Source organism: Grampus griseus (assembly GCF_964374135.1).
Source record: "Grampus griseus genome assembly, chromosome: 1".
Classification (NCBI taxonomy): Eukaryota; Metazoa; Chordata; class Mammalia; order Artiodactyla; family Delphinidae; genus Grampus; species Grampus griseus.
In genome coordinates, this window is record NC_139017.1 from 52598109 (window position 1) to 52620054 (window position 21946).

Sequence of the window (21946 nt, forward strand, 5' to 3'; positions counted from 1 at the left end):
GAATCTAACCTGATATTCGATATATAATTCTGCTAGATTTATGATAAATAAAGGATCACATAAATTAAATTCAAGGCCCACCAAGTTTACTTTAAAGTTTTCCTGTTTCCTCACTAGATATTAGTATTTCTTTGGTTCCCCAAAAGCAGTTTTTGAAAGTGCTCCTCAATAGAGTTTCTTCTAAAATGCATAATAAAACTCTTGTGTAATATTTGTGGACTGGCCAATGGACCAAATGTTCTTAGACTGACTAACAGACTAAAGGTTTTCCTTTTCTGAGAAAAAAAGTAAGAAATAAATTTCCTTAAAACTTTTTTTAAGGGGACTTGGAGAACTGAAATTTTAAATTATAGTGCTGCCTATCTTAATCATAGTTAACTTAATATTATTATACATAGTAGTTTATTATAGTAGTTAATAAATCCAACTTTGGCAGCAGATATACCTGAGTTTGAATTTGAGCTTTGTCTTTTATCTAACTGTGTAATCCTGGGTAAAGATCTCAGACGGGGATTCTATAAGATAACGTAAACAGAGCACACAGCAAAATAACTGTCACAGTAAACATTCAATAAATTTTACTTCTAGTATTGTAAAAAACAAATGACGATGTCAATTAGACTGGATTCGCAGATATTAGATAGCTAAGAATAAACTTAATTTTAAATCATTCCAACTATTCCACTGCTTAAAAATATTTGAATATATGGAGAAAGCTACAAAAAAAAAAAAAGAATGAAGCTGCAGTGCTAAACAAAGAAACAGAGTCTTAACAGCTGAGTAAAACTTTGCTTTCTCGTTAAGAAAAGCAATGGCATTCCAGGTGGAGGAAAAAAGCAGGTGGACAGGCACTGAGGCATAAAAGAATTTGTTTAGAGAACAGTAAGGGGATCAGTATGGACATAGTATAAAGTGTATGTTGGGGAGTAGCAGGTGCCTATGAAGACAGACACTTAACAGATCAAAAAGCATTTTTACATAGTTTGCTAAGAAGCATTATGCATGAGAAGCATTATGTATGAGCACAGAAGAGTTAGTTCTTGAATCCATCCTCACTATATAGATATCTTGCTAATAGCTGAAAGAAAATAATGTATAAACTGAATCCTCCAATATAATATTTTCTGACACTATATAAAAATGCCCTTTTTTACTTGATGACAAAAAGGCTCCATACATTTGTATATTGGTAAGGAGTATTTTAAAGGTATGGCAGAATATAAGAACTTAAACAATACCTGCTTTTTAAAAAAATGCTGAAGAGAGAGTAATTTTTCATTCTTGCTCCCACAGTAGTATTTTTATATTTTCACTCTGGTTTCATTTTCACAGGGGTAAATGAAGTCAAACAGCTAAAAGTTCCTATTCCATTTCATTCTATACCACCATGGAAATCCTAGCACAGGTCATTTTTCATTCATTCTGCTTATATTTAGGTACCCAATCAAAGAACATATACACAATGATTTTTTTTCAGCAGACTTTTCAAGACAGACTTAAATTTTCTAGTGATGTCGGAAATTCCAAGCAACACTATCGTTAATTTTTAAAAAGCATACCTAAGAGTGCAGTGAGTTTGGGAAGCAGCCCAACTTGTACCATCTTATTCCTCAGTCCTGTGTCAAAGGATAGGTTCAGTAGAAGTCGGAGGGTGATATTCAGCAGATCTTCATGCTCACAAGGTATCATTTTTACCAGTTTTTCAACAATATCCATTTCCACCTATGTAAAGTAATAATACAAATGCAGTCAGGCTCTATTGCACAATACAACAAAACAGATTACAAAGAATTATTTTTTCATTGTTTTTACCCTCATGTATATATTTTTTATAAGTAACTATGTGTTAACTTATTTACTCTCATTTTAATCTGTAAACTTCTCTGAAACCAAACTTTTTTTTTTTTTTTTTTTTTGTGGTACACGGGCCTCTCACTGTTGTGGCCTCTCCCGTTGCGGAGCACAGGCTCCGGACGCGCAGGCTCAGCGGCCATGGCTCATGGTCCGCGGCACGTGAGATCCTCCTGGACCGGGGCACGAACGCGTGTCCCCTGCATCGGCAAGCGGACTCTCAACCACTGTGCCACCAGGGAAGCCCCTCTGAAACCAAACGTTTCAGGAGGAAATATATATTTCCAGTTCATCCCTTCCTTCCCTCATTTCATAGCATCAACTGGAAGACAAATTACTTTGGGTTCTTGAAAGCACATTATGGACTCCACCTACTAAGTGCCAGACCCTGTGCTAGATTAAACAAGATTCTGTCTTGGCTTTTAAGGATTCCAGTCTAAAAACACAGCAGAGAAATAAAACAAATAATTTAAATACAATATGATAAAAATGGAATGCATGAAGCACTCTAGAAACAATGTAGAAGGAGCTACAAGCTACCTAGAAGAACAGAAAAGACTAAATTCAGGACAAAGTTCTAAACAATGTATAATAATTTGCTCTCTGGTAAAGACACTGGTAATCCAAATAGAAGAAAAATACAGTGGATAGGCATTTATGCATAAAAGAGCTGGTCTGAGGCACTGCAAGTGCTTTGATATAGCCATAGTATAAAGTATATGTTGGGAAGTGGCAGGAGCCTATACAGACAGACGTTGGACAGATCACAAAAAGCTTTTAATGCTCTGCTAAGAAGTTTAACATTATTCCTTAGGCAGTAGAGGGCCTTGAATGATTTTAAGTCCAGAGGGTGATGTGGTCAGACTAGAACCACACATATTTATATAAAGATAAATATAATAAATATAATATATAATAAATAGAATACACACACATATACATATGTATGCATACACACCCAACTTACATACATACAAACATACACAAAAATGTGAAAATAAGGGGCACTGTATAGGACAGACTGGAATAGGTAAAGATTGAAGGCAGGCACAAGAATATATTACCTTAGACAGGTGAGACGTGATTAAGGTCTGAATCAAAGAAAGGACAAAGATGTTGAAGAGGAAAAAATAATTTGAGACGTGTTTAGAAGATATGGTCAAAGCATTTGAATGTGAAGTGAAAAGGAAGCTTTGAAGGTGACTTTCAGGCTTTTGGCTTGGTCAATGTGTGTTGGGGATCCCCAAGACCACCACCAGGTCCTGCGATTTGCTAGGAGGACTCACAGGACTCAACATATAGTCATATTCATGGTTATGATTTATTACAATAAAAGGATGCAAAGTAAAATCAGAAAAGGGAAAAGGCACATGGGGGCAAAGTCTGAAAGAAGCCAGGTGTAAGCTTCTTAGAACCCTCTCCTCATAGAATCACACAGAACATGCTCCAGCACTGAACTGAGACTGAGACTCGATGTCCAAGGTTTTTATTCGGGGCTGGTCACATAGGAAACCTCTGCCTAGCATAAAATAAAATTCCAAACCCTGAGAAGGAAAGCAGGTGTTTAGCTTAAGCCACACTGCTTGTGTAAAGAGTAAGCTACACGTATGAGTTAGGAAACAGTGAGAACACTCCTGAGTCCAAGTCTAGACACCAGCCCAGGGCCAATCTTGAAAGAAGGCCTATGGGAGAGCAATCTCAGGTTCCTTTTCTGCATAGTCAATAAGGTGGACGTAGGTGCCATTAACTAAGATCTTTAAATTGAAAAACAGGTGTAGGACAAGGAGGGCAAAAAATTACTAAAAGTTTTGTCATGTTTGAGATGATATTCAGTGGATATTTGGAAATCTTCAAAAATCAGAAGAGAAGCTGGGCTACGAGTAATAGTTTAAACTCTGTAACAGGGATCAGTGAACTATGGCTAGTGGGGTCTAATCTGGCTTGCCATCTGTCTTCATACAACCCAAGAGCTAAAAATGGTTTCTGACTTTTACACTTTTAAATGGTTGAAAAAAAATGAAAAATATTTCATGACACATGAAAATTATTTGAAATTCAAATTTCAGTTTTCATAAGTAAAGTTTTATTGGAACACAGCCACGTTCATTTGTTTATAAACTGTCTATGGCTGCTATCATGCTACACAGCAGAGATGAGTAGTTGCAACAGAGCCCATATGAAGGGCAGGCCTAAAATACAGATTATTCTAGCCATCTACAGAAAAAGATTGTTGATCCCCACTCTAGAAGATTATGAAATTGCCTCAAGAGAGCTTGTTTTAGGATGAGAAATCAGAGGATAGAACTTACTTGGTAGTGTAAGCCCTGTACTCACATTTCTTAAAGTAATAATCAGAAAAATTTGGTTATAAAAATATCTCCCATCATTGTTACAAAGAAACAGCCAAAAAAGGAGAGAAATTCTATATAACTACATATTTTTCTTGTTCATTACCAAAATATTTATGAATAACCTTGCTCTACTTTTTCTTTTATGGGAGGTCTAAAGCATTTATTTATACCACCCTTCCCATATCTTTATTGTAAATTTTCACTGACCTCATAAAAATCACATTAATAATTGAGGCCTCAATATATTTTTTTCCTTTCATTCCATGCCAAGGAGTAAACAATTTTTTTTAAATGGTAAATTGACAAACCAACAACAATTTTTCCTTCAGACCTGTATCTATACTCCATGGCCACACTGCAGTCATATCCTAGAGCTCTTTATTAAAAAGTACAAGTCCATCTCCAAAGACTCTTTAACTTTGGTTCTCCCTTTCTCTTAGTTTAGTCTTCCAAGCAGGCTGCAGGATTCATTCGTTAACTTCACACAATAATTTCCACAGAGGCCAGGGACAAATATTTGTCACATTTATGTAAAACTGTAATTCTTATAGTAGCTTCTTTGATTACAGTGTATAACTTCTTTTCCAGCTTTATTTATTTATCCATTCAAAAAATATTTCTTAATTTAAGCCCTGGGTATATTTTGGTGAACAAGAAAGAAATGGTTCCTGTCTTCATGGAGCTTATATTCTAGAGAGCATGAAATACAGTTAAAAAACCAAAACAACCGTCTCACACACAATTATACAGTTACCTAATTGTAACTGTATAAATTGTGATATTATATGTGAGAAATAAACAGAGTACCATGAGAGAATATAAGGAGTAAACCTGATATAATCTCAGTGTGAGGAGCTGTCAAGGAAGGCTTCTCTGAGGAAGAACAACGTACTGGATGAACAGAAATTAGCTAACGTTAATTGAAGAGGCAGAGGAAAGAGCTGTCTAGATGGAAAAAACAGCAGTGTACAAAGGCCCCGAAGTAACATGGAAAATATAACATTCGAGAAGCTCTTTAAAAACTGTCATTCTGACTACAAAGTAGAGAATATATTGGAAGAAGGCAAAAACAGAAGTAGTCAGATTAACTAAAATGCCATGCAATTAGTCAGATAGAGGCATTAGTGATTAAGAAAAGTAAGCAGAATCTCAAACTTCCTCTAAGGATGTAAAAATCTGGAAAGGATATGGTTCCCACTCTAACTGCAAGAAAAATCCAAATACAAAATCATAACTTAAAAAAAAAACCCAGAGAGCTGAGGTTGCACGGAAATCAACTGGCCTGAAATATAAGGAAAATAGGCACCCCCAAGGAGATAAGGGTCATGAGCACTGGTTTATATGGAGCAGAGCACTGGAGAGAAAGCTGCCACAGAAGTTGCTAGGAAGACTGCACAAAAACTTTTAAACAAGTAGCTAAAGGCCAAATGTGAAGTAGCCTGAGACTGTAGAACTCTGAAGCTACAGATGCTCAGGGAGTTTGCAACCACTTGCAAGCTCTTTTCCAAGGACCTTATCAGAGGGTCACAAGAAAAACTGGGGATAGGACAGGAGATGGAAGAAAACTTCCCCTCAGTGGCATGGGTCTGGGAGAGGGGCACAGCTGCCACGGGGGAGAAGGCATAAAATCCTGTCTGGATCTTTTTCTCCCATTTCCCCTTAAAAAAAAAAAAAAAAAAAAAAAAAGACTTAAGCCTCTTGGGGAAGTATGGCAAATCCTGTCACATCTGAAGCATAGGTGAAGACCCACTGCAGCTGGGGCAAGGAAACAGAGAAAAATTCCTGAGAGGTGTTGACAGGATGACTTAGGAAGCCCCATTGCTGAAAACCATGGACACAGGATAAGCCTAAGAGCAGCCTGAAACTAAATTAGAACAATGGAAAAAGTCTCTTTTCTTATCCCCTCCCTGCCCCTGGCACCAGATTAGCAAAAGCCAAGTGACAAATAACAGCAGTATATTACTGGGGGAGAGTTAAAATGAGGAGAAAGCCTCTTTGAGTCACAGGCACGCTAGGAAAGCCTGAAATAGAGGGTGGAACATGAACAATGAGAAAAATCCTCTGACCATCAATACTCTACCAAAGACAAAGAAACGCTAGATGAATTTGAAGCTAATGGTGCCTGGAGGATAACCAAATATAGCTAAACTCTTGACAAAAATGACTTAATCCCCCCCTACATTAAAGACCTAAAATAAAGGTCTGTCCATTTCCATACATAAATAATATTTATCTCACTCTACTAATCTACACATAATATCTAGCTTTCAACAAAAAATTATGATACATGAAAGAGCAAGAAAATAACCCATTGATAAGAGATAAGGTAATCAACAGAACCAGATTCAGATATGACTTGTATAATTACTAGACAGAGAATTTAAAATAACTATGATTAATATGTTAAAGGCTCTATTGGAAAAGATGAAAAACACATGTAAACACAGATAATCTCACAGAAAAAAATGATACCAAAAGAATTAAATTTTAAAACACACAACACACATAATACGAAGATGAAGGAAAACTTCAAAGGGCTCATTAGTAGACTTGATATAGCTAATGCCAGGATTAGTAAACCCAGAGGTAGGTCAATAGAAATTTTCCAAACTGAACCCCACCCCACCCCCCAAAAAAATAAAAACGAGAAGAACAAAACACAGCAACACAGCATTCAAGAGCCATGAGACAATACCAAATGGATTAACATGTGTAACTGGAAGCCAGTAGAAGAGAGGCAGAAAGAGACAAAAGGAATACCTGAAAAGATAATGGCTAAGGATTTTCCAAGAACAATGAAGGACATCAAAAACACAGATCCATGCTCAAAGAACCCCAAGTAGAATACAACACACACATGCACTTGTGTGCCTGGCCATATTCAAACTTCGAAAATCAAAGATAAAATCTTGGAAGCAGGCAGAAAATAAAAGACTCACTATATATAGAGGACAAAAGATAAGAATGACATCAGACTTTTTATCAAAAACTATGCAACCCAGAAAACAATGCAGAGATATTTATGAAGTATGTCAACTTAGAATTCTATATTCAGTGAAAATATCCTCCAAAAATCAAACATGAAACCAAAAGCTGGTTCTTTGAAAATATTAATAATACTGATAAACCACTAACCTATTAAAAAAGAGAGAGAAAGAGAGAAAAACAAATTACCAATATCAGTAATGCAACAGAAAAAGTCACTTCAGACCTTTGGACTCTGAAGATATAAGAAGGAAAAAGTACAAAAAATTTTACACCTATACATTTGACAACACTGATGAAATGGAAAAACTACTTGAAAGATACAAACTGCAAAGCTACCACTCAAAAATAAACAGATAACCTGAATAGTCTTATAGGTATTAAAGAAATTCAAAGAAAGAAAACTCTACCTCCAGATGACTTTTTTACTGGTGAATTCTATTAAACAATTAAGTAGAAATAACACCAATTCTACACAAACCCTTCCAAAAAAATTGAAGAGGGAATACTTCCCAACTCATTCTATGAGGTCAGACTTACCCTAATAGTAAAACCAGACCAAGGCATCATAAGGAAACTATAAACTAGTAATCCCTCATAAACACAGACACAAAAATTTTTAACAATATATTAGCTAATCAAATCTAGCAATATATAAAAAGGCAATATATCATGACCAAGTTGTGTTTACCTGCTGAATGCAAGAATGGCTTAACATTTGAAAGTCAACCAATACAATTCACTACATTAACAGTCTAAAGAAGAAATACCATGTGATTATCTCAATTGATGCAGAAAAGGCATTTGACAGAATCCAACTACCATTCCTGATAAAAATTCTCAGCAAACTAGAACAGAACTTACTTAAACCAATGAAGTATCTATAAAAAAAACTATATTAAATTACACTTAATAGTAAAAGACATTGTTTTCTTCCTAAAACCAGTAACAAGGCTGGGATGTCAAGTCACAGCATTCCTTTTTAACATCATACTAGAGGGCCTAGCCAGTACAGTAAGACCAAAAAAAAAAAAAAAAAAAAGGCAAAAGAAAAGAAATAAAAAGTATATAGCTAAGAATAGACAAAATAAAACTTTCTATTTACAAGTAATATAATTGTCTACTTAGAAAATCCCAAGTAAAAAAATGAATTTAGCAAGGTCACAGGACATAAGGTCAATATACAAAATTCAACTGTATATCTATGTACTATCATTCAACAACAGGAAATTGATTCTTTTTTAAAAGCTACCATTACAATGGTAGAACACTTAAGTATAAATCTAACAAAATATGTGCAAAATACATATGCTTAAAACTATGAAATGATGAAAGAAATCAAGAAACACCTAAATAAATGGAGAGTTATACCATGTTCATGTATCGGAAACTTCAATACGGTCAATATACTGTATCCTGCCAATAGATTCAATGCAATCTTAATCAAGATTCCAGGATATTTTGTTAAAGAAATAGACTAGTTGATTCTAAATATATGGAAAGACAAAGAATTTGAAATAGCCTGAATAATTCTGAAAAACATCAACAACATTTGAGGGTTCACACTACCTTATTTCAAGATTATAAAGCTACAGTAATCACGACAAAAATGTATCAGCGAAAGCATAGAAACATAGGTTAATGGAACAGAAAAGAGTCCAAAAATAAAACCACACATACATAGCCAACTGATTTTCAACAAAAACAGTACAAAGGCAATTTCAATATGGTGCAAAGGCAATTCAGTGGAGAAAGGATAGTCTCTTCAACAAATGGTGCAGGAACAATTGGAAATCCATATTCAAAACATGGATATTGATCTATACACTGCACCATCTGCAAAATTCACTAAAAATGGATGGATCACAGACTAAAACAAAAACAACAACACCACAAACCCTACAAAACTCCTCGAAAAACACACAGGAAGAAATCTTTGTGACCTTGAGTTAAGAAAAGATTTCAAAAAAACAAAAAAAAAAAAAAGAAAAGATTTCTTAGATATAACACCAAAATACAATCTATTAAAATTTTTTTTGATATACTTGATTTCATAACAATTAAAACCTTTTGCTCTTCATGGAAAATGAAAACACAAGCCACAGAAAAGTAGTAAATACTTGGAAACATAACTGATAAAAGACTTATATTCAAAATACAAAAACAAGTCTCAAAACTTAATAAGAAAATAAGCAACCCAAGGAATATATATCCTCTCTGTTGTTCTTAAATTCATATTCTAATATGACTTATTCCCTTTTAATCATATTGTATTTACATAAAAAATACGAAAACTCAATTTAAATAATTAATTGAAAGATTTTTTATGCAAAGTAAACTTCCTTTAAAATATATAACTCTAAAAAGCAAGGTCAGTATTAGTTCATTATAACAGTAAAATGAACACTTTATTTAAATAAATAATACAACCTCACAAATGGATCAGTCATCCCTCCCCTCCATCCCTCTTAAATAAAAATGCCACAGGCTTCATCTGTTACTAATTATATTAAGTAATATTTTTCTTTCAAAACAGCAACAGTACACACTGGTGGTTATGGCAAACTTAATAAAGTAACTTGGAGAGTTTTTTTTTTTTAATTTGTATTTCCATTGCAAAGAATGGAATGTAAAACATGTAGCCCAATCAGATAGTTAAACACTAGACACAGTCTTCTAATCATGTTTCTGGCTGATAAAAGCCCAATGCCCAAAGCTAAATTTAGTCATTGTCTCAACATGCAAAACCCTCTTAATTTTATGTCTCTAAAATGGAATTTATAGTTAATTAGTACTTTTATTAAAAGTTCTCTACAAAGTGACAGTTTATCAAACTGACAAGCAAATTTATTTCAACCTTTAAGTAATTATTTTTCAGTGTTTCTGAAAGCCAACATTTAAAAATTGCTTATACTTAGTCTTGATAAAAATCTTTTTTAAAAAAACAATATAAAATAAAAACAAAAATAAATTTTGCCTTGGAGGCAGAGAAAAGGAGTAGGAAGCCGAATCCTGGAGATATTTCCTTGAGCAAATTACTTAACCTCTCTAATCCTCTGTTACTTCATCTGTAAAACTAGGAGTTAATCTACAAAATGTAAACATAGAGATAAGGTCCAGCTGAGCTCTAAAAATCCTAATTCTATACAACACCCTTAAATAAAATGAATTCTTTTCCACAATAAAAGATGAAATTCATAACATCTACCCTAAAAACCCTGCCAATCAAATTATTATGACCTTGGATGAATTACCTTTTCTGAACCTGTTTTTCCTCCCCAATAAAAACTGAGGTTTGATGAGACAATTTATATTCTATTTTCTGAATCTATGATTTTACCAGAAAATAATTTTTAATTATATACCTGAGATCAGTTTTGACAGAATAAACACATAAGAAGAGTATCATCTAAATACAAATCTAAGCAATGCACAGTAGACACATGCTTATGGCAAATCAATTTGAATTTTGCAAACCTAATAAAGGTGAACTTATTCTAAACACATAAATGGAAGAATATATTTCAACTTACAGCAAGGAGAAGCGACTACTTAGCCACACTCTAACTATACTCAGGAGTATATATATCACCATGTCATATTATTCTTGAATATAAGATTGATAAAAACAAAAACATGTTTTTGATTAAGTAAATTCAATCTTAAAAGAGTATCAGACACAGTGATCATCAATAATCATCAAAACTAATGATGAAAATGACACATACTAAATATCTGTGGATAAAATAAAATTTCATGTATTCCAAGTATCAGAATTCAAGGCACTTATTAAATCTAATTAATCAGTCTCAGGTTTTCAAAGAGCACGCCATATTGTTCAATAAGCATAAGCTACTTCCTAGCTCATTAGATTTTAAAAGAAGGAAAAAGAACAGGTAGAACTACTATATATTTAGACTATCTGAAGGAGAATCCACTTATACCAATAATACACAGTCACATAATGACTTGTATTAACATGCAGTTCTAAAATAGTTTCCAATGGAGTTAAAGCCAATGATCCAATAATTCCATTTTGAGAAATCTATCCTAAGAAATAAACAGAAATACAGACAAAGATGCATGTACAAATGTGTCCACTGAAGTCTTATTTATAATAGCTAAAATTATGAACAACTTAAGTATCTGAAGGCAAGGTATGGTTAATGTATGATCTATTTAATATAACACTGTGCTTACAAAGACTTTTTAATGACATGGAAAAAAGCAGATTTTTTTATTCCATCTCTCTATATTTCTATATTATACATATTTTTCAGCTGGAGAAATAATATATGATCAATTTGTACTATTTCTCAAAGACAACTGCATCAACACAATGTAAGATGGCAAACAGGAACCTACTGTAATGATTCAAACAAGAAATGAAGAGTGTATAAATAAAGAGGGCATGAACTAACACAATGGCACTGGGAATAGAAAGAACAGATAGCTTCAAGAGATACTTAAGCAGAATCAACAGGTTGCAGCTACCAATTGGAATGATAAATGAGAAACAAATTGGGCTAAACTGTAATTCCACACACTAATACCAGAAATGCAGGAGAAAAGTACCTTAGGGGAAAATAATAAGGCCAGATGACTCTGAAACACAATCTAAAGTTAAAATTACTTTCTATATATTATGTTTAATATGGAAAGATTCATTCTGTACAATATATTAGGAAAATATTTTTATCCAGAAAACTTTAATTATCTGGATAATTAACTAATATGAAATATATTTCTTAATGAAGCCACTTAAGTGAGTTACTGCCATTGTAAAATTTTCATTTAGAATTATCTCAGTAGGGGGATAATGTGTTTACTTTTTATCAAAATATTCTAACTCAAAAATGGTGAACATGGGCTGTTTCAATGTAAGTTACCATATCATTTTTATTCTCCATAAAAATGCTGAGTTTCTTCAAAAATGACACAACTAGAATAAGCAGCTCAAAATTGTCCCGATCAAGAGCCTTCACCAGCATGTGAACTATGTTCTTGTTCCTCATCTTCAGCTCTGTACGTGTATCCTCAGCAAGATTCAGAAGCAAATAAAGAGCAACTAGGAAAGTAAAATAAATGAGAGTTAAATAACTGGCATATTGAATCAACAATTTAATAAATCATTTCTACCCATTAAAGTAACAGATGTAGAAGATAGTATATTATCTTGAAAATTTTAACTAGTTAATTTATTCATTAGAAAACTATTATTATTGATATATATGCTATATGAAACAAAACTTATATATAAAATAATATTCTTATGATGCTGAGAAAGACACAATAACCAAAATAAGTCAATGATTCCTACCCTCTTGGAGCTAAGAGGTTAATTGTAATCAAATGTCAATTAAACGTATATGTTAGCAAATAATAAAACAGGCAAGCATGTAGAAAACAAGGTAAAATTTCAACAATTAGGGGCTGCTGTGCTAAAAAATGTAGAGTACAGCTAGAGCTGAATTTAAGGATACTAAAACCTATTTTTCATATTCAAAATGAGTTTTTGATAGTCTACAGAAAACGGCCATATGAAATTCAGTAAAATAACTGTTACACTAACCAAAGTTGAGGCCACTGTCTACTAGTTCTAAGTAAAATTTCTTTTAGATACTGGTAATAAAAATGCTTACATTCTCACAAGAAACTCATTTAATTGTTCCCTTTTGACAATGAGATTATGTAACAGATAATGTTTTCCATTTGGCCTTGACTGACAGGAAGCTTCAGAGTTAAACCTGAAAGTTTTCTGTCAGAATTACATAGACTATTATGGCCAATATAGTCTTTTTGCTCTCCTATTGTCTTGATTTTGCTCAATTTTTTTAGTATTTCATTTTATGTACTCTTATAAACCATCTCTAAACCTTTATGAAAAATATATATGCATACATATAAACTTTTATTTAACAAATATTTGAAATGGAAAAGCAATTCTCACTAATTAAGTACCTACTATATGCCAGGCACTGTACTAGTTGATATATAAACAGTAACCCATTTTAAGACAATTTTACGAGGCAAGAAATACTATAAAAATTTTTACAGATGGGGAACCCCAGATTCAGAGAAGTTAAATACCTTGCCCTAGCCACACAGCAAGAAAACCCACCAGAAACCAAAGCTCACACATTTACACTATTGCACCATGCTGATTTTCCATGCAAGGCACTAATAAAAGGTTTTAAAGTTGTGTTGGAAAAGCATATAGTAGACTTCTTCTTGCAACCAAGACAGATGTAAGTGGGTTGAATAGTGTTCTCCTCAAATTTCCATCCACCCAGGACCTAGGAATTCGAAGTAATTTGGAAACAGGGTCTTTGCAGATGTAACTAGTTAGGATGAGGTCATAATAGATTAACGTAGTCCTTGAAACCAATGACTGGGGTCCTCATAAGAAGAGAGGACATAACTGACAGATGCAGTGGGAAGGCCATGTGAAGATGTGGGCAGAGAATGAACAGATGCAGCCACAGCCAAGAAACACGAAGGACTGCCAGAAGCCACCAAATGCTAGGAAGAGCCGAGGAAAGATTCTTCTCTAGAGTCTTCAGGGGCAGCATGGCCCTGCTGAAATCTTGATTTTGGCTTTCTAGCCTCCAGAACTGTGAAATTTCTATTGTTTTAAATCACCCAGTTTGCAGTACTTTGTTTTGGCAACTCTGGGAAATTAATACATAAGAGGAGCAGGGACCAGATTGGAAACCCTCACCAGAAACAATAACAACAACAACAAAAAGACTAAAATAAGGGTTTTCAGGACACTGAGCACCAGATGATGACGGATAGTTATCCCAGAGAGATAAGAAACAAATGACCTGGCCCATGATTGGCCCAGAATACTGTCTTGAGAGATTCCAGGTCATGAAACAGATAAGGAAAAATCCCAGAAGAACCCCAAAGAATTCTTGAATGAAGAGATGGAAGCAAGGGACCAGGAAAGCCAAGGGGGCTAGCGTTCACAGAAAAGAATACCAGAGAGGACAGAGCTTCAAAAAGAGAAGAGTTCCAGAGTTCTGCAGAGGTCTACTTTACATATTGAGCAGAGTACTGACTAGTCACATGTGTTACAAATCTGAGGCTGGGGGCAGAACAAAATGAAAGAATTAGAAGAAAAAATACATGACATGCACACAGAGCTGGAAATAATGCCTCTTTCTACCAGCTATACTGGAAACTTCATAATTAATGGGCCACTGGGTAGAGTTCTCACATGAGCCTTGCCTCAGTAGTATGGAATAATTAGTTTTAGACTAAATGCTGCTCATGTCCAAACTCATAAATCTTATGAGAATGATCCAAAAGGATCAAACTGCTTCCAAATAATTTAATTATGTCTCACAATAAAGCTCAGGAATAGAATATTTATAGGAATAAAATAATATCCATCACCTAACAATGAAAATTTCACATTGTCCTGCCTCCAATCAAAGATTATTAGCCATTCCAAAAAAGCAGGAAAACACAACCTGTAAGGAAAAGAAAAATCAGCTAACTGAAACTGTTCTAGAACTGACACCACAGTTAGAATGATCGAACATGAACATCAAAATAGTTATATAACTGTATTCTAAATTTTCTAAAAGTTTAGTAGAGACATGGAGGATATACAGAAGATTAAATCAAACATCTAGCAATGAAAACTACAATGCCTGAGATTGTATACTAAATGGAATTAACGGCAGTTTAGAGACTGGAGAAGAAAAGATTAGTGAAATTGAAGACATAACTAGAAACTATCCAAAATTAAACACACAAAGAAAAAAAACAACAGCAAAAATGTAAAGAGTATCAGTAAACTATGGAAAAAACGTCAAGTGACCTAATATACCTGTAATTGGAGTCCCTGAAGAAATAATAATTGATAATTTTCCAAGTTTGATAAAAAATATAAATCCACAATCCCAATAAGGTCAGTGAAATCCAAGAACAAGAAACATGAAGAAAGCTACACCAAAGCACAATATAATCAAACTGGTAAAAACAAATGATGACGAGACCATTTTAAAGCAGCCGGAGGGAAAAAACCTCATATATAGATGAAGAAAAGATAAGGATGACAGCAGACTTCTCATCAGAAACAATGCAAGCATGTCAACAGTGTAACAGTATGTTTAGAAAATAGAAATAAGTTGTCAACCTAGAATTATAAACCAGTAAAAATATTTCAAAAAAGAAAAAAAAAGAATTTCTCAGATGTAAAAAGATAAAATAATTCATTAGTAAATCTATCCTGTGAGAAATATACAAGGAAATCTTTCAGACAGAAAGAAAATGACGACAGAAACATAATCTAACAAAAAATAGTAGAATCAGTGGAAATAGTAACTATATAAGTAAACATATAAGGTTATTTTCTTAATATTTAAATATCTTTAAAGTAAAATTGGCTGTCTATACAAAAATAATAATGTATCATAAGGTTTATAACAGATATATATATATATATATATATATATATATATATATATATATATAAACCTCATGGTAACGACAAACCAAAAATCTATAATAGATAACACACACAAAAAAGACAAAGGAATCCAAACATAACACTAAAGGTAGACATCAAATCACAAGGGAAGAGAGCAAAAGAAGGGACCATAAAAGGACTGTTAAAAAAAAAAAAACCCAAAACAATGAACAAAATAGCAAAAAGTACATACGTATCAATATACTTTAAGTGTAAATGGACTAAAAGCTCCAATCAAGGCACAGAGTGGCTGACTGGATACAAAAACAAGACCCATGCATATGGTGCCTATAAGAGAATCACTTCAGATCTAAAGCCACAAACCGACTGAAAATGAGAGGATGTTAAAAGGTATTCCATGCAAATGGAAACAAAAAGAAAAATGGGGTAGCAATACTTATATCAGACAAATAGACTTTAAACCAAAGACTGTAACTAGAGAAAAAGAAGGACATTACATAATGATAAAGGGATCACTCCAAAAAGAAAATACAACAATTTAAAATATATATGTACGTGGAAACAAAAAGACCCCGAATAGCCAAAACAATATCTCCAGCTTTGTTCTTTACAAAGAACAGAGCTGGAGATACCACGCTCTCTGATTTCAAACTATACTACAAAGCCACAGTAATCAAAACAGTATGGTATGGCACAAAAACAGACACATAGATCAATGGAACAGAATAGAGAGTACAGGAATAAACTCACATTTACATGGTCAATCTACAACAATGGAGGCAAGAAGAATATACAATGGCTAAAAGACAGCTTCTTCAATAAATAGTGTTGGGAAAATTAGACAGCTACATGCAAAAGAATGAAACTGGACGACTACTTTTTCACATCATATACAAAAATAAACTCAAAATGGATTAAAGCCTTAAATGTAAGACCTGAAGCCATAAAACTCCTAGAAGAAAACATAGGCAGTATGCTCTCTGACATCAACCTTAGCAATAATTTTTCTCCTCAGGCAAGGGAAACAAAAGTAAATCAAACAAATTGGACTACATCAAACTAAAAAACTTTTACACAGCAAAGGAAGCTAGCTATCAACAAAATGAAAAAGCAGCCTACAGAATGAGAGAAGATATTTGCATATGATATATCCAATAAGGGGTTAATATCCAAAATACACAAAGAACTCACACAACTCAACATCGAAAAATCAAACAACTCAATTAAAAAATGGGCAGAGGATCCGAATAGAAATTTTTCCAAAGAAGACGTACAGATGGCCAACAGACACATGAAAATGCTCAACATCACTAATCATCAAATGCAAATCAATACTACCCTGAGATAACACCTCACACCTGTCAGAATGGCTATTATCAAAAAGACAAGAGATAGGGCTTCCCTGGTGGCACAGTGGTTGAGAATCTGCCTGCTAATGCAGGGGACACGGGTTTGAGCCCTGGTCTGGGAGGATCCCACATGCCACGGAGCAACTAGGCCCATGAGCCACAACTACTGAGCCTGCGCGTCTGGAGCCTGTGCTCCGCAACAAGAAAGGCTGCGACAGTGAGAGGCCCGTGCACCACGATGAAGAGTGGCCCCCGCTTGCCACAACTAGAGAAAGCCTTCGCACAGAAATGAAAACCCAACACAGCAAAAATAAATAAATTAATAAACTCCTACCCCCAACATCTTCTTTAAAAATAAAAAAAAAGACAAGAGATAAATGCTGGCAAAATGTGGAGAAAAGGCAACCCTTGGTGTACTGCTGACAGGAATATAAACTGGTACAGCCACTCTGGAAAACAGTATGGTGGTTCCTCAAAAAGTTAAAAACAGAACTACCATATGACCCAGCAATCCTACTTCTGGGTATATATCCAAAGGAAATAAAACCATGATCTCAAAGAGATATCTGCACCCCCATGTTCACTCCAGCATTATTCATAATAGTTAAGATGTGGAAGCAACCTAAGTGTCTATACATAGATGAATGGATAAAGTAGATGTGATGTATATTTTATATAAAATATTATATAAAATATATAACATATATTACTTATACATTATATATAATATATATAAAATAGAATATTACTTGTTTATTAAAAAGGACGATATTCTGACATTTGCCACAATAAAGATGGATCTTGAGGGCATTATGCTAAATGAAATAAGTCACATGGAGGAAGACAAATGCTATATGTTCTCACTTATATGCTTATATGTGGAATCTAAAAACGCTGAGCTCACAGAAACAAGGAGTAGATTGATGGCTACCAGACACTGGGTTGTGGGGGAAATGGGGAGATGGTGGTCAAAGAGTACAAACTTTCAGTTATAAGATGAGTAAGTTCCAGGATCTAATATACAGCGTGGTGACTACAGGTAAAAATACTGTACTGTATACTTGAATGGTGCTATGACAGATCTTAAATGTTCTCACCATAACAACAACAAAATGGTAATTATGTGAGGAGAAGGATTTGTTAAGTAATCTTATTGTGGTAAACATTCTGGAACATATACTTGTATCAAACCATTACACTGTATACCTTAAACTTACACAGTGCTATATATCAATTATATCTCAATAAAGCTGGGGGAAAAAATCAATAGTCAGCTACAGAGCAGGAATTGAATGCACACTTAAAAGTCCCACATCATTCTTACTCACGACATAAGATTTTGCATCCTATCAATGACTGAGAAACCATACTATTGAACTGTTAAATCTCTCAACAAACCCCAGAAAGAGGAGACTATTTTTTATTAAAGAGAAATATTTTGAAAAGTTTTTCATCAATTTCCTAGGAAAGCAACAAAATTGTCACCATATAAGATACATATAGCAGGGTTTGAGAGACAAGATTCTTATTATTGAAAAGGTCATACATTGGATTAAAAAATCCTTTCTGATTAATACAATTTCAAGAATGTAATTTATACATTTAAGAGCTGAATGGGGCTTTTTGGTAGAAAGATAGTGGAGTGAAATTTAAAACATCATTATCAATGCTAAAGACAGAAGATTCTGTAGTACATTAAAATTCACAGAACTTTCAATTAGTCTGGTATTAGCTTTATTTATCTGACAAAAATAGAACAAGCTGAATGTGTAGTAAGAACTTTGTTGCATTCTCATTGCTTAGGTATTCATACCTCGTAAGAGCTGTTCCTGTTTTACCACAAGCCCCTGGTATTTTTTAAAGGTTTTTTCATAATCTTTTCTCAAGGTTTGGTTTTCAGGGTCTTCATCAAGTAAACAAGTTAAGGATCATCCATATTCATTGAAGCAAAGAAAACCTAATGAAAAATACTATGAAGAACAGTGCTAATAAATTTTATGTGCAATTTTATCCAGTTATTTTCTGTAACCAATAGTTTAATTAAAATATTATTCCCTGCACAATTGTGTTATAACAAATCTTCTTAACCAAGTGCTCGAGCATGTGCTTGCAGACCTTGGGTGAACACATGTTTAGGCTTCACCAAGTACTTGAATCCTCAGAAATTGTAGGTAAATATTTTAGGTATGTGCACAAGTCTCTAACTTTCACCAGATTAAAAAATAGGTCCATGAATCAAAAAGGTTATAGCCTTAAAGAATGATTTAGTTAATAAGAATAGTGAATTCCACTTCGGACAGATGTCTAGTATATTGAAAGGACGTTGATTATATCTAAAGCTTTTTAGCACCCTCTTCAGACTACATACAAAAAGAGAAATATCCCAAAGTTAGAGAAAAACAAAATTTAAAAATTATATCTTATAGCCCCAAATAGTCCCTTGGACACCTGTAGAAATAACCAATTACTTCAGTATGACTTCAGGATCCCCAAGCGCTCAAAAACATCCCCCTTGTTGAATGTTACTTGCATCACAACACAAGGAAACTTAAGACTTAATAAAATAGAAATATTTTAGGAGAAATGGCCAAAATTCTGATAGGTCATTTTTATATTCCTTCAATTATTGTAATCCATTGATTCTGAGACACATTTTTTGCACATCTTAACGTCTCCAGAATTTGAATATATCTTATAATCCATGATATGTCATAGTTTTAATTGGAAGCATCTTTCTCCTTTTGTAGTGGTTCATAAATAATGGTGTATCTTACATTCAATGGTGTCTAATATTTATAGGAATATGATATGTCCTAAAAGATCAGTTCTTGTCACCAAGCAATCACAAAGTATAAATTAATGATTGCTAAAAGTCCCATTAGTGGTTCTCTCTGTATCCTGCCCCCTCCTTAGTTTCAATGAATTTTAGGTATATTCAGGAAACTTGGGACTCAAGAAATGATCTGAAGTCTCCAGGATTATTGAGTTGTCCACATGGTTTAAGTCAACACCAATCTAGATGTCGGAAGCTTACAGCACACACAGAAAATGTCTAAACCTATAAAGATCCTAATTAAGAAAAGTCAAATCTGTGTGTGTGTATGAGGGTGTATTTTTATAGTGCCTTGTGTATTCCACGAAGGGGAGGTAGAAAACATGAGATATTGGGCACAACAGAAATAATATTTTTACTTTTTAAAAGAGATCAATAAATATTGGGTTCAAAAGAAAGTTACCTGTATGACTTGTCATCTGCAAAACATGTCATATTAGACAGATATGAATAAGCCAGGACCTTCAATTTAGAATTAAAGTTGTAGAAGAAATATGACAAATATCTTCATATATAAGAAATGTGATATTGAAGAAAATATCCTTATTCTATATTGCTTCAGTATGCAAGATTAGAATCAAGGGATAGAAGTTATTGGGAAGTAGACTTTAGTACACTAAGCAAAAAACCATTATAATAAATAGAATGTCAAAACACAGAATGAGCTAAATCAATAAGCAGTGACATGATAAAGAAGAGACTAAATAATCGATTTGTAAGGGAAGTTGCAGAAAAGATTCTTGTATTGAAAGGTTAAAACTGATTCTTTTTAAGGTTCCTTTCACAGGTTCTATGCTTCTGCAGGCATCTCAAATTTGTATGTAAGTCCAAAAATACTTTTTTAATAATTAGAAAAATAGAATTTAAAACTATGTTCTTCACCAAATTCACACTCATTCCAATCAAAGTCACCTTATTACACAGAGAAAACCATGTAAGAAACAGTGGTGAGCCAGACTTCAGCTAACTAAAGGATCTTGAGGGACAAAATAGCACAGTCACTTAGAGACTCACCAATTCAGTTATCCAGGACCACTATTATCTATTCCCTCTAGCTTATCACCTAATCAAAGTTGTAAAAAGATTAAAAAGAATATGTAAAACTATATTCATTCTGATAATTTCAATCTTCATCTTAACCTTCAGCGCACACTCTTGCATTTTTTCAAGTAAGGTGAATGACAAACAAAACAAAATCCTCTCCATCCAAAGCTCACAGCAATAGGCAACAGTGGGGTGAAATGCCGCTTCAAAGGATATCAGTTTTCTTCTTCTTAGAAAGTTCTTCTTGCCAAAGCTCATGTCTTTTTAATTCATGATCAATGATATTCATACACAGAGCTCCAATTTTATAGTGAGTGATAAGTCCATGAAACTGAGAAAAGCTTTAAAGAAGAGTTTTTAGTATGTATTTAAAGGAATACATTTTGTGACTTCAGGAAATCTGTTTTGGATAAACACTGGTACAAACAATGTAAAAGAGACTTGATATACGTATTTCAATAAATGAATATGCCCACAGTATACTAGGAAGACTTGAAATTGTGAGATTAAATATATTTTAACACACAACACTTACCTGAAACGTAATTATTTTTAAGTTAGAAATTACACAAAACACATTTTTGTAATTAACCACCATTTTAACTATTCAGATACCCTCAAAATAAAATTTCAGACTACCACCTAACAAAACTAATAATATAACAATACTATTATTGAATAAAACTGATACCAGGAAATAAACTAGTGAAGTATTAGCCATCAGGTTTTACATACGTTTCCTAGACAATTTATTCATCCAAGTATTTATTCAGTAAATATTTATTTGCTAATGCTGACACATTTTTAGAACAGAGGCAAGAAATTCCCTAGAATTTCTGAGAAGTGAGAAACTTTTCACAATGTCTCAGTAAGTATCCTTCTAAAGAATATATGTGTATAAATAAAATACATGAATACATAACAGGTATGTGTTTGCAAACATATATTGTGTATACACACACACACAGAGAGAGTTGACCCTTGAACAATGCAAGGGGGTGCCAACCCTCTGTATCATCAAAAATTTAAGTATAACTTATAGTGGGTCCTCCATATCTGCAGTTCTGCATCCACAGTTTCAACTGGGGGA

The 21946-nt window shown here is 33.6% G+C and overlaps 1 protein-coding gene across 3 annotated transcripts in view; it reads right to left on the reverse strand.

Moving 5' to 3' along the window:
• The window catches only part of KIFAP3 (kinesin associated protein 3), a 149067-nt gene that overhangs the window by 87529 nt on the left and 39592 nt on the right, over window positions 1–21946 (reverse strand). For all 3 annotated transcript variants that reach the window (XM_082658295.1, XM_082658294.1, XM_082658296.1), the window contains exons 7-10: window positions 21073–21197; window positions 18793–18891; window positions 12077–12255; window positions 1560–1722 (exon numbers count right to left, since the gene is read on the reverse strand). In XM_082658295.1, the coding sequence (XP_082514421.1) occupies window positions 1560–1722; window positions 12077–12255; window positions 18793–18891; window positions 21073–21197 (566 nt within the window). The remainder of the gene's footprint in view (window positions 1–1559; window positions 1723–12076; window positions 12256–18792; window positions 18892–21072; window positions 21198–21946) is intronic.